Source organism: Chaetodon auriga, chromosome 8 (genome assembly GCF_051107435.1).
Source record: "Chaetodon auriga isolate fChaAug3 chromosome 8, fChaAug3.hap1, whole genome shotgun sequence".
NCBI classification, from domain to species: Eukaryota; Metazoa; Chordata; class Actinopteri; order Chaetodontiformes; family Chaetodontidae; genus Chaetodon; species Chaetodon auriga.
The window spans coordinates 7,390,057-7,403,125 of NC_135081.1; the positions used below are offsets into that span (position 1 = coordinate 7,390,057).

Consider the following 13,069-nt stretch of genomic DNA (forward strand, 5'->3'; position numbering starts at 1 on the left):
CAGCTGGAGAAACATTTAACATATGTCACCATTAAACACAAGACAGTTTTGGATTTCATTTTATTGTCATGTACATGGATTAAAATCTGAAGCCATGTGGTTAAATGAAGCAAAGTTAGGTAAAAGATGAGCTAGGTTTTCCACCCCTGGTACTGTCTGTCTGTAATATTTCACTGTTAGTAGCAGAGTTGACAGAGACTAAAGACAAGAGTTGGCTTACTACTCTTAAGCCACTATTCTATCCTTAAAATCAATGTTTTTTCCCCTACACATGCTTATGATATTGCCCTCTATAGGTGCTCCACTATGCACAGAAATCCCTAACCCATCTACTTTTTCATGCCATTAGAATCACAGATAGGCGTTCTTAAGATTACTGTGTGCTGGAAAGAGTGGAAGTGTTGTATTAGAGTCACTGATGACCTTATGTTTATTCACGAGCTGTGATGTGAATACTAGAGTCGGTGGACTAAATAAATTGTTTTCACACTGAGAGCAGCACATGGTGTCTCTCCGAGCAGGCAGTGTACTTTGCGTTAGCCAAGAAATTAGCCAATGTTCTTGTTTTGTAGATGTTTTTTCGATGTCGTGGTAATGATGCAGGAGCATAATTTAATGATCTATTAATATTAAGCCTGGGTACACAGTACAGTAAGCCCAGTAAGCTGTGGAAATGAAGTGGACGCGTCACTTGACAAAAGCAGCATTGTTTTACTGTTGCGATTGAAAGGGAAGTGCACTTAACGATTTACTCTGGAGCAGCTTTGAGCTCTGTGTTAAAACTCGTGATCATATTTTGTGTTTTTCTGACAGATTTCCCTTTTAACACAAACCATGAATCTTCACACTGTTGAAACTGACTATAGCAGACGTGAATTTTAGCAGACCACATGACGGATGCCTACACTTAGAGTTTATTACTAAGAAGACACACGTTGTGCATCTATCTCCACGAGCTCAGCTTAAAAGCTGTTGATTCATCTCCTAAACCCTGCCATGCTCCACCAGCTGCTCAGTGTTTTTTGCCTGCAGTGTGGCTCATGCTCCACAGCCATATGTCTACTTTGAGACTTGGACGCAGTTTAGAATACACTTGTATTGTTGCGTCCCACATTACAGTACAGTACGCTCTTGCTTCCCTTCTGAACTAACTAAAAATGAACTTCCAGCCTGCATTTTTAGATTTTTAACTGCTGCTAAAAATATCACATCCTCTTAGTTAGTTTTGTCTCGAAACTCTGACAGCAGCTTTCAGTCGAAGAGGAAGCCCGATGAGACGAGGACTGAGAAAGATACTGTGGTCAGTTTAGTCATGGAGCAGGAGTGTGATCTTCGCAAAAGCGGTTAAAGACATGTTTATTTCCTCTTTCAGTATGAGAAATAATCATGCCGTGGTGACATGTCTGTGTTGCAATTTTCGTGAGAGAAGTTTTTGCATATCACTCTAGTTTTTACGTGACTGTAACAGAAAAATCAGCTGGAGTGATGTCAGCAGTGTCTGAGAGGATCTTTCGTATACAGATATGAAGCTTGGCAGTATTTAGATCCCCTTTCCTTCTCTCCATCTGTTATACTCTCAGTGTTTGCACCACTGAGTGGAGGGAGGCAGCCAGGGGACAGACCGTTCCAACTGCTACACCTCCTGCATTTCACGTTTCAGAGATGCCCCTCACACCACCCGCTGAAGGTGTGAACCTTTTCAGTGAAGGTGTGAAGAGAATGGAGGATGCAGAGGGTGTACATGTTTGGGTGTGAAGCCTTTTATTATATATGAAACCTGAGCTGTGACATTGTTGAGAATAATTTCAGTGTCTGTACTGTCGGTTGCATTAACCTGACACACATGGTTCAAAGATGCATGAATTGGTATTATATTACACTTCATCAAACAATGATGAAGATGACAAACAGAGAATTAGCACCAAACTCTGCAGCTTTATGCCACTTTTTATCCTCTTAAGCTCTTTTCTTTTTTGCTTCACCGTTTTGCAAGTCTTACTGCTCTACCTGACCTCCATACACAACATTTTTCAGCAAAATAGTGTGTGAGCTGGACTGTACGCTGCTTTTTCAGTACCAAACTGAGTGAAGTACAGACAATCTATACTCAAGTAAAAGTGAAAATTACCGTTTGGGAAACCCACTCAAGTAAAAGTCAAAAAGTTCTTGGTTGATAAATTATTCAAAGTACAAGTTACTTTCCATTTTAGTCATTTTAGGGTGTGTGGGCCGGTGCGAAATAATCCAAAAGCAGCACTGATGTTGGCATGACGTCAGAGTAACTGCTTTCTAAAGCAAACCAAGCCCAAGATACCACTAGTTCCAAGGTAAGTTAATGTCATTATCATAACATGAAAGATTAACGTTACACCTGGAAAAAATAACATGGCTGGCATCGGCTAGCTAACCACATTTTCACCTGTAGTATGTGCAGCTTGCTTCAATGTGCTTGCAGAGGTTAGAAGAGGAGTCTTTAAAAGCTGAGATCTCGGTCATAGCAAGCTTTTCATTATGTGACCTACACTCAATCCGTGCAATTAGAACAGGCTAGATGTAGTTGTAACGAAGGTATAAATAGCAGACATAGCACAGTCAAAAGCTGATTACTAGCTCAAAAATATACTTTTACAAAAAGGAACATGAGAAGTACTCTTAACCACCCACCCCTGCTCAACAGTGAAGACAGTGGAACACCTGGCAACCTATATAATATATTATTATCTAACATGATGTTATACCTTCTTTTGTAATTAAAGTTATTTCCCTTTGCACTGCCCCTCATCTTTGAGGAACTGCACTTCCAGAGAGCAGGACTGGTCTGCATCAGAGTAGGCAGCAGGGAATGTAAACTGAGGGAAGAGAACAGTTTCTCCACCTTTGTGCACCCACCGGTGTGTGTCCTGGTGTGTGCGTATTTAATTGCTCGTGTGTGTGTGTTTGCCTACATCCGATCACGTGAGTGTCTGGGTTAGAGCCCTCCATTAAGCTGTGTTTACAGTGTGTAGGGCCAGACTCGCTCTCTGACGCTTGGCCTGGCCCAGCCTCATCAATCAGAAAGACTTCCGACTGTGATCCCTGCCGCCTGCCAGGCGGACCTTACACACGACTTCTTGGATGTTACGTTCTTTTGTTGTTGTAGTAGAATTGGTAAGATTCTTCAGATTGCCGCCTGCTGAGGTGCTTGTGATTTTCAGTTGTTCGGTCAGTCGAGTAGGTTTGTCATAGCTTGGAGTAAAACCAGATACTGTGTGTATGTTGCACAGTGTGTTTTCATGTTAAGTCATGCTGTTGGGAAATCAGTGAGGACACTCATGACCTAAAATGGAAATTCCCTGTCAGTTAAAAATTTAACAAAAAGGACTAATGAACTTCCTTTAAAGCCTCATTCATCAATTAAATAATCTGTCTGTGACTTAAGTGACACATTTTCTACAAAGAGACGTTTGAAGTACGTAGACACAGATACCTATTTTTCTTCAGGCACAGTTTTGATTAGCGTTTCAGATTTGTTTGAAACACTCTAATCTTTGATAAATAGGCCTTTTTTTCTCAGTAATGTCGGGTATTATCTGGCAAATGAAAGTTTCCTCGTGCCTTTTCATGAGAGGTTCAGAGCCCTTGAACAAGCGTGCACGTGTTATATTGAACAGACTGTAATTAACCTGTTTTTTTTTCCTTCAGGTGTTGTGTGCCATGGGTGGGTGTATGACGGTGAGAAATGTTTAGATCCCTCTTTATTTCTCTCCGCCATTGTGCAGTGGGTGGACGGGTAAGAATAAACTGTGCCAATGGTGCAAAAGTGGAGGCAAACAACATGTGCCAAATGTTTTGTCGGCACGTGCGCGATGACGCACTCGCTGTTAGACAGATCAGAGATGAACTGTCATTTTCCGGCATGTTCTGGGCCATTATTGCCATATAAGTCACATGCCTTTGCCTCCACAGCAGTTCACAGGAAAATACAAGAAAAAAAATCTGTTCTTTCCTCTGATAATTACAACAATGATATTTCCAAGTTGCGGACTGGCTTTGTGCTACCTCGCAGCAGCAGTTTAGCAGTTTAATTCAAAAAATACTGTCATTTAACAAAGAAGCAGCAGACAGAAGAAAAATTCACCATCAGAAGTAGGTACAGCATGGAATTCAGTTGAGGTGATGATGAAGAGATATCAATAATGCTTGTAACTGATATATCATCAAGATATCACCTGTGTAGAAAATCTGACACCCTCCATTCTGTTGTTAAAAAACATTTAGGTAATCAGGCCAGAATAGTAGGACCTGTAGTTTTTGCATCGCATCAGTGACCTCCTGCTGCTGGTATAATGTTTACCACAACACAATGCCGAGCTGAGCCTCAAATTAAAACAAATGGCCTGGTGATGGTGCTTGATAAAAGTTAAGGGATCACTATCACGAGGGGAAGATGAATGTGTGCACAGGGTTTAATGGGAAGCAGATCGGCAACGTCATTAGGATTCATCCTCTGGTCACCATGAACGTCAGATTTAGTAACATCCCATCAAATAGTGGAAAGACAAATCAGTGATAACCACGTCCATTTGTTGGTGATGCTACAAAAAAAGTCAGGCACCAAAGTCAGTTGGCTTCATCCCCTGGGGACCATGAATGTCTGGAGAAAAGTAGGTTGCCGTGTCTCTTAGAGTGGAACTTTTGCCTCAACTATAACACTACAGGGAGCTTGCTATATTTGTAATGTTGCAGAGTGGCACCATCATTGTCTTGTGCTGGGCCTATTCTGCCACATGCATGTTCAGAACAAAAACACCACAGTTGGTTCTCTGGTAATTTGTCAAAGCAGCACAGTTTCACTTTTCAATTTTTTTTTTTTACCAAGCAGCAGTCATAACAGTGAACAGAGGAGTGAAGATTAGTTTAAAGCCATATATTTGCTGTATGTTGCCACTCACACACTGTGCCAGCAGCAGATTTATCAGTATCCCAGAGACCACCTATGAAGAAATCTTTTCTCTTAGCACCGCCGTTGTGTCTTTCTGCTCTGGACTGTTTAAATAGGCTGATGTCAGCTGTCCGCAAATGGTAGAAATACAGTGAAAAAAGGGTCTTGTTTAGGTGAGTTTGACCCTAATTCAAACAAAGAGCTTGTCTGATTGTTTAAAAGTGTGGTTTGTGATTGATCAAGGGAAACTGAATTTCTCATAACACAACATAGCTGGTGTCATAGAGGCTGTGGAAGGAGGATGGATGAAGTTTTTGAGGCTGTGCACATGAATACGATCAACTTCTCATTCTTAGCAACTGTGAAAACAGGCAGCAAAAGCAAAGTAAATTCCTCCCAACACACCACAGCTGTGGTATTATAGTTATGGATGAGAGAAAAATGAAGTAGCAGAGTTTGGCACGTGAACTTTGAGTGATCGCCATGTAGCTGAAGCCCTCTCATGGAGGAGTAGCGCAGTTGGCAGACCTAATGACAGCTTGTTTTCTCTGGCCTCTGTGGATAAGATGAGGAAAGGGGGGGATTTTGGGGCAGGGGATGGAGAGAAAAGGAAAATAACAGTGATGAATAGCACAAAAAAGAAAAAAACCCAACAGCAAGCAAAGGGTGAAAACAGAGGGAAAAAAAAGATAAAAGAAGAGGTTTAAAAATGGTCAGATACGGACAGGGGAGGGGGAGCTGAGTATCTCTGGGTAGAGCTCGTTCACCCGCAGAGTCCGCCGAGGTGCGCCTGAGCAGCCTGGCTCCCTGATTGGCGGAGCTCGCTGCAGCTCTCTCCCCTCCCCCCTTGAAGAAAGAGGTGCAGCAGGAACGTCAGACCCAGACAGCACAAGACTCAGCTACTGAGGCAACGTTTTTTGTGGAGCTCTCCCTGAGATGCAGTCTACAGAGTATCTAGGGACAGACTAGGTGTTGCACAGACCTGATCTCCTGCAGCATACAGTCATCTGCTACTGGGCTTAGGAATTTATCAGACAGATTAGATTTGAGTTTTGATTTTGAAACCTTTGCTAGTGAGATCTGGTGCATTTGCTTCAGCGCATTGAGCAGGACGGCCGCCGGTCATCATGGGCAGGCAGGGGCACGATACCTCTGCTGCAGCTCCTGGGATGCGCATCCAACGCTCCCAGAGCAAGATGAGCCTGTCTGCGTCGTTTGAAGCACTGGCTGTCTATTTCCCCTGCATGAACTCCTTCGACGAGGAGGACGGAGGTGAGATGACATCCAGGGAAGTCGCCACGGCGGCTAGCTGGGGGGGGAGCAGTGTTGTTTAAACCTGCAGGGAGGATATGGATTTAGGAATAGTGGGAAGATGCAGAGGTATTGATTGTAGGGAGAAGTAGGGCAGGTTGAGAGATGTAATTGGTTTAATTAGGATGACAGTGTGCTATTTTAATCAGGATAATAATAAGATGCTTGAGCTGTGTGTACTGGATGTTGATATCTATGCCTCTAGAGTAGTCAATTGTTGTGAAACCCACATACTACCTCTGCTGTTTGTTCTGCCGCCCGCGGTGTTAACGTGGATGCTTATAGGAACCAACCAGTTTGCTGATATATTCTACTCATGCTTGTCTAATCAATACCTCATTTCATCTTGATGATTTTAAACCTGAGTCCAGGAATGAAAACAAAGCATTTAGTCACTGAAATGAATCATTGTTTTGTATCTTGTGGGTGGCAGTGTTTATTTAGCTCAGGATTACAACATTGTTCTATGAGTGTTGCTTCAAATTTGCTGAACAGTAGTGATGACGCCGGCTGCATGTGTTTATATTTATGCCTCCCAAGATGCTCTTATCATTTCCTATTCTACAGGCAGGGGATTTATTCACAGAGAAACAGAAAATGTGTCATAGATTTGCAATGCGGAGGATTTACTCCTTTATGCTTCTACTTATCTAAATATATTTGCCTGATCACACCAGCCACAGCTTCACACACACTCTCACTATTGGCCACCAAGCAGCTCTGCTCTGGCAAGGCTGAGGACTGAGGACGTCGACCTGGCGACGAGTCAGTTTGTCTAACTTTTAGGACACTGCTGCTCCATGCTTGACAGATACTTTGCAACGGGGCTTAGCCGCCACATTCTCCAACCATAACACTCCTGTCTTTGACACATTTGCCTCATCTGCCATTGCTTCACATGCAGCTGTGTGAGTAGTTTTGGTTAAACAGATACATACGTATGGGAACAGGATTTCAGAGTCTATGTTTTCATAGATCTATTGCAGTTTGCAGTTATATAGGCTGGGTCTTCGTCTCCTATTATAATGCGTGAAGATCAGGAAGAGGAGATGGAAGCCAGCTGAAGAACTGAGGTTTCAAGGCTGAAAGTTTAAGCCTGTGTGAGATGGGACACAGGACCGTCTCTCTTCTCCTCAGCTCCTCTTCTGATGGGACGAGGCAGGAGAGAGGAGGGAGAGAAAAGACGGCAGGCCCCCATAAAGGGTCCGTGATGAGGCTGGATGAGGAGTGCTGTGGTCTAGATGGGACTCATCCACATCAACTGTGTGAAAAGTGAAAGTTGCATCAGGGCTATGGGTAGCTGATTGGTTCATCACTTTGCACCTGGGGGCTGCAAACAGTGAGCTGCCAGTAATTCAGTGTGATTACTTTCATGATTATCTGACCTCTGGGAAATAACATGATGCCCTCATTTTGCATTCATTTGATTACAGATACGGAAAAAGGAAACTGTAATATTTATAGTAATGTTTAGTAATGCTGATATGATTAGTCTGTGATTTCATTTTAAGCTCTGAAGCATCTCTGCTGTATGTTGTGATTCCTCTTTACGCACAGCAAAGGAGAATTTTCTTAATGGGATATAGAACAAAACATAGTAGTGATGCTGTGTGTGTGTGTGTGTGTGTGTGTGTGTGTGTGTGTGTGTGTGTGTGTGTGTGTGTGTGTGTGTGTGTTGTATTGATGCTGGTTGCCAGGTGTGTGTCTAGCAGTCGCGCATTCATTCTTTAGCGCAGGTATGTGTCCGTCTGCCACGGGCACTGCCACGTGGCTCCGCACGCAGGCTGTCAGGCAGGCTGGGTGGAGATGAGCAGCAGCAGGGCTAATGGAGGGAGTCAGCTGTCATCTTGGATCAGTACGGATGGGGGGCAGACGCTGGATGTTTGTAGGTGGAGCACGGACTCACTACAAGACCCCCGTAGGCAGACAGAGCAGAGGAGGACTGTGCATGTCGCTCTGTTCAACAGATACACAAAGAGTCTGCAGAGCTTGTTGAAGTGACCTTGTTTGATTGTCACGGTGAAATCACGATGATCCTTATCAGCGCAATCTAGACTCGATTTCTTTTCATTCAGTTGTCTTTGTCTTTTGTTTTCCCTCTATGAGCCAATGAGAGCAGGTGTGTCAGTAATGTAACTCGCTCTATGTGTCACACACGGATTCATTGTCATGGACTGACAGCTTCTATCGCTCTGTCTCTCTCTCCATCTCTCTGTCTTTGTGTGGTTCACTCTGCGTGCAGAAGCGGGAGGCAAGAAGTTACGCAGCACGATCCAGAGGAGCACAGAGACGGGCCTGGCGGTGGAGATGAGGAGCAGGATGACTCGGCAGGCCAGCCGAGAGTCCACAGACGGCAGCATGAACAGCTACAGCTCCGAGGGAAAGTAAGGAGACGCATACTCTGAGGAGGCTCATACAGATCTCACTGGGAGCAGTTTGTACTCGATTTGATTACTCGTATTAGGCTTCACTCTTCCTAATCCTCACAGCGTGTATCAGGCTGCAGCAAGTGTCTGATTTCCTCCTTTGTCTGACATCAGCAAAACTGTACTTTTCATCTCCATGGTAACCTTTGTGTCTTCCTCTGCTTCAGTCTCATCTTCCCTGGTGTGAGGCTCTCCTCAGATGCCCAGTTCAGTGACTTCCTGGACGGTCTTGGCCCCGCTCAGCTGGTTGGACGACAGACGTTGGCTACTCCACCAATGGGTGAGAGTCGCAGTGTCCCTTAATACACTACATTTACACGGTAGCTGGTAATGCTTGAAGGAGTTAGTAAAGCAAAGTTAATCATCTTGAGAAGCCTACATGATTTTACTGCTTATATACTGTAAAATATACTGTATTTATGTACTTATACCTCACTAACTAATAGAATATAGTATACTTACACCTTATATACTGATAAATATCAAGTCAGTAATGTGCTGAAAGTTGTCTATTTTTGTTATTTTTGTTATTCAGGTGACATCCAGATTGGTATGGTGGAGAAGAAAGGAGCGCTGGAGGTGGAGGTCATCAGAGCCCGTGGCCTTGTGGGAAAACCAGGTTCCAAGGCACTGCCAGGTAATTTAAGCTCTCACACTGTCATTAACACAGGATGATACACACGTATCTCATCAACATAATGTAGATGTTTCTTTAGAGCTGGGGGGTCACGCAGTAACGTTTTCACGCCTCTCTTCTCAGCACCATATGTAAAGGTCTACCTTTTGGAAAATGGAGTCTGCATAGCCAAAAAGAAAACAAAAGTAGCAAGAAAAACCTTGGATCCTCTTTACCAGCAGCAACTGCCGTTTGAGGAGAGTCCGGGAGGGAAGGTTTTACAGGTGAGAGAGGTCTCGCAGTAATTAAACAGTCTTATTAAAAACAGCTGGATTTCTCACTGTTTAAAATTGTCTCACCTTTGATTCATTTCTGTCTCTGTGTTCGTCTCTGCAGGTGATCGTCTGGGGTGACTATGGACGTATGGACCATAAATCATTCATGGGAGCAGTTCAGATACTGTTAGATGAGCTGGACCTGTCCAACATGGTGATTGGCTGGTTCAAGCTCTTTCCTCCTTCCTCACTGGTGGACCCTACTCTGGCCCCACTGACAAGAAGAGCTTCCCAATCCTCACTGGACAGTTTCTCTCGATCATAGCAGCGTGTGGACTGATAGCGTTGTTGTAGCAGCCAGTGTTGCGATTACAGGTCACGCCCCCCGGTTACACTGCATGCTTGATGTTGTGTCTTCTGAGCCTGTTTCTAGGGGTGCAAACGTGATCCTGTGTTTTAAGCAAAATCGTTGCACACATTGTGCACGTGGCGAAGCGTGTTGCAAGCGCCTGGCGGCCGGGATTGCCGGGTGTTGTTGTTGTAGTTTGGAGGAAGCTGGAATGAACTCCTTAGCACGAGGAATCCATCAGTTCCAGGTTTTCATCCAATTCGAAGCCATGGGGGTCAGTACTGGGAACCGCTAAACGAGTTCTACAGAAGCCCTTTTCGAATGAAAAATAAATGTTCTGCTTTGATTTTTGTTTTGTTTTCATTTGTTTTTGTTTTTTTTGTTTTTTTTTTGTTTTTTTTCCTTTTAATGTCAATGTACTTGTATCTGAAGGGGTGACAGTGTTTCTAACCAGATGCTTGGTCACGCCACGCCAACAGACCTAGCTGTGTAGATGGAGTTTTGGAAACCATCACTTTGGGTGAGGTGTGTCCCAGCTTGTATCCACACTCCCCCAGACCCCAGAAGAAATGCCCACCATACCCTAGGTTTATGTACTGAATCAAACCGCGCTGGTAAATCACCAGAAAGACTTCAAAGTTAATCAGAGGTAATATTGAAGTGAATACCATCAACACTCCAGAATATACAGTAGCAATCCAAACCCCATGAAAAGATGTACAATCTACCATCGTTCTTTCTCTGTTGATATATTGTATGAAAATTAAATGAGAAAAAAAAATATTTTTTTCCCTTTTTAGTTCATTTGCATGGACACAAATTTAGCTGAATTTAAAAAAAAAAAAAAAGAAAGAAAATTATTTTCTTGAGGCTGCAACTTGCAAAAAAGATGAAGAAAAATAAATAAAACAGATCAGCCATTTTCAACAATTTATATTATTTTTAAAGATAAATTTCACTAGTGCATGGTTTTCAAGGGGAGTGAATGCAACATCGTGATAAAAAAAAAGACATTGTTTATCATTCTTTAGACCATTCATGAGTCTGTGTTTTGCAGACATGCAGATAAGGGAAACTTAAAGGAAACTTTTGGAGTTATTTAACAGAAAATGTTTATGTGACAAAAAGTGATAATGAAAATAAATGTAAATTATTTATTTCATTGTAAAAGGCTCATGCCTTATAAAGATAAACATTATGTGCAAATTGTACATGTTTCTCTTTTTCTTCCTTGTCCCAGGGTACTTCTCATTGTACTATTCATTGCTACCATTGTTCAGTCCCCTGATATTGTCCAGATTTTAGGACTGGTGGTTATTTTACAGTTCTGTATTGTTTCAGGATGTATTTTATTTCCGATTTGATTTGTTTAACAAGCATGTTGAAAAGGATTTTCTGCAACATGGCTTGGGCACACCTTACAGTAACTCAGCATGTTTTGATAAAGATGATATTTGGAATTTTTGCAGTTTCTTGTACAGTGCATGTCAACTTCATTACTTTTCTCCCTCACCTTAAATTGAACTCTACAGCAAATTAGTTCTTGGTCTTCCGCGGCCAGTTATTGAAGTTTTAACAAAAAAAACATTCCACCCCCAAGGTCATATTTTCTTTCAGGTTTTTGAGAAAAAAAAAAAGTGACAAGGAAAATATTTTATATTTAATGGAGGTTGACGAAACAGTTGTGATTGCAAGTGTATTTTATTTCAGTATTGTTGACGAACATGCAAAAATAATCTGTATTGGTACAGCAAGAGGTCTATACCTAATCAAGAGGCAGCGAACATGCAAGAGATGTATGTTGCTGTGGTTCAATTTTACAGGCACTGTTTGTGAAGATGAGCTAATCACAAGTTCAAATAGCAAGGGATATTGCCACAGAAAATGTTTTTTTTTTTCTTGTTTTAATGAAAATGAAATTAATTTACTATATTTTTGTTAGTTTTATTTAAAAGCCAAGACCAGTTTATTTTTTATTTTCTATTTTTAGTAATTAAAAATACTTCTCATGTCTGGGAAGTATATGAATCTTATAGTTGCAGTATGTCTGAATGAAATTGAACTGAGGCATTATTCCTTTTTCCATATGACGATAATATGTTTTAATGTCCAAGAAAAACCTTGTCGCTGTAACAAGCTACAGTATATATTTTCATTTTGATTTTCATTGTACATACCTTTAGATGTCAGAATTTGAATAAACAAGCTACCATGAATAGATTGATAGACTCTTTTGGAACAGGAAAAATGCCTCACGTGATGACAAAGACATATGTTATTTATCCTTTTGAATGCCTTTTAATTTTCTCTTTTTGGTGCAATGTGTTAATGCCAAGGCTATGTCTTGGTTAAGTATGGTTGAGTACAGAGATTTATGTAAGTTATTTTTCAAATTAAAAATAAAAAATTGATATTACACTGATGCCAAGTGTTGGGTGATGACAAGATGCACACACACAAGTATAAATACTCTGTAGAAACTGCAGGAAAAGTATATATGAAGAAGCTTTTAAAGGGGCACTCCAGCAATTTGTTATGACAGGTTAAAAAAAAGGAATTGTCAGTTCAGTACTTTATGGAGCAGTGGAGTAAAATTCTAAAGCAACACAAAGCCAGTGATGAAGGGTAATGAGACTCTTTCACTACAGCCTAGTTCCTAGTTCCAGGGGTCTCTCAAAAACCCACACACTGACTCTTCATAAGCTTCAGGGGGAAGTTGCTGGTGTCAAGACACTGCTATCGAGTTATTTTCCCTGTTCAAAGTTCTGATCAGAATCCTTCCAAAGCAGCCATCTTTCCATGAATTCAACCTTGTTTTTATAGTACTAGTCAATAACTTTCAATGTGATGATATTACAGTAACCTTGAAAATCCTAAGCCTTGTGTTTCCCAGTCACAGTGAAGAGAAGTTTACTGTCACCTGCTCCTTTTAAAAGGTATTTTACTGCTGTTTTGGCAGTAGTTGGAATGTCTTAAAGTGTATGCACCAAATAATCTGAATTTATTCATACATTAGTGGTATACAGCTCTGCAGTGCTCAAGAAAATGCTTCATTTTTGCACCAAACTCACAGTCAAGTCTCACGCACTGTCAGAATTCGGCCCCACATTAGCCTCTGTGTGCTTCTGCTTTTGGTTAAAAAATAGGGATGACTGGAACATGACGAATGAC

At 41.8% G+C, this 13,069-nt stretch overlaps 1 protein-coding gene across 29 annotated transcripts in view; it reads left to right on the top strand.

Moving 5' to 3' along the window:
- The window catches only part of rims2a (regulating synaptic membrane exocytosis 2a), a 135,088-nt gene extending 122,767 nt beyond the window's left edge, over positions 1-12,321 (top strand). For 28 of the 29 annotated variants that reach the window (XM_076736991.1, XM_076736964.1, XM_076736967.1 and 25 more), the window contains 5 exons: positions 8,475-8,616; positions 8,826-8,938; positions 9,194-9,295; positions 9,419-9,558; positions 9,671-12,321. In XM_076736991.1, coding sequence (XP_076593106.1) covers positions 8,475-8,616; positions 8,826-8,938; positions 9,194-9,295; positions 9,419-9,558; positions 9,671-9,874 — 701 coding nt within the window. In that variant the 3' untranslated portion in view covers positions 9,875-12,321. Of the gene's footprint in view, positions 1-2,463; positions 6,194-8,474; positions 8,617-8,825; positions 8,939-9,193; positions 9,296-9,418; positions 9,559-9,670 lie in introns of those variants that run through there. The other variant, XM_076736990.1, reaches the window with a different exon arrangement.
- The last annotated feature ends 748 nt before the right edge of the window (positions 12,322-13,069 follow it).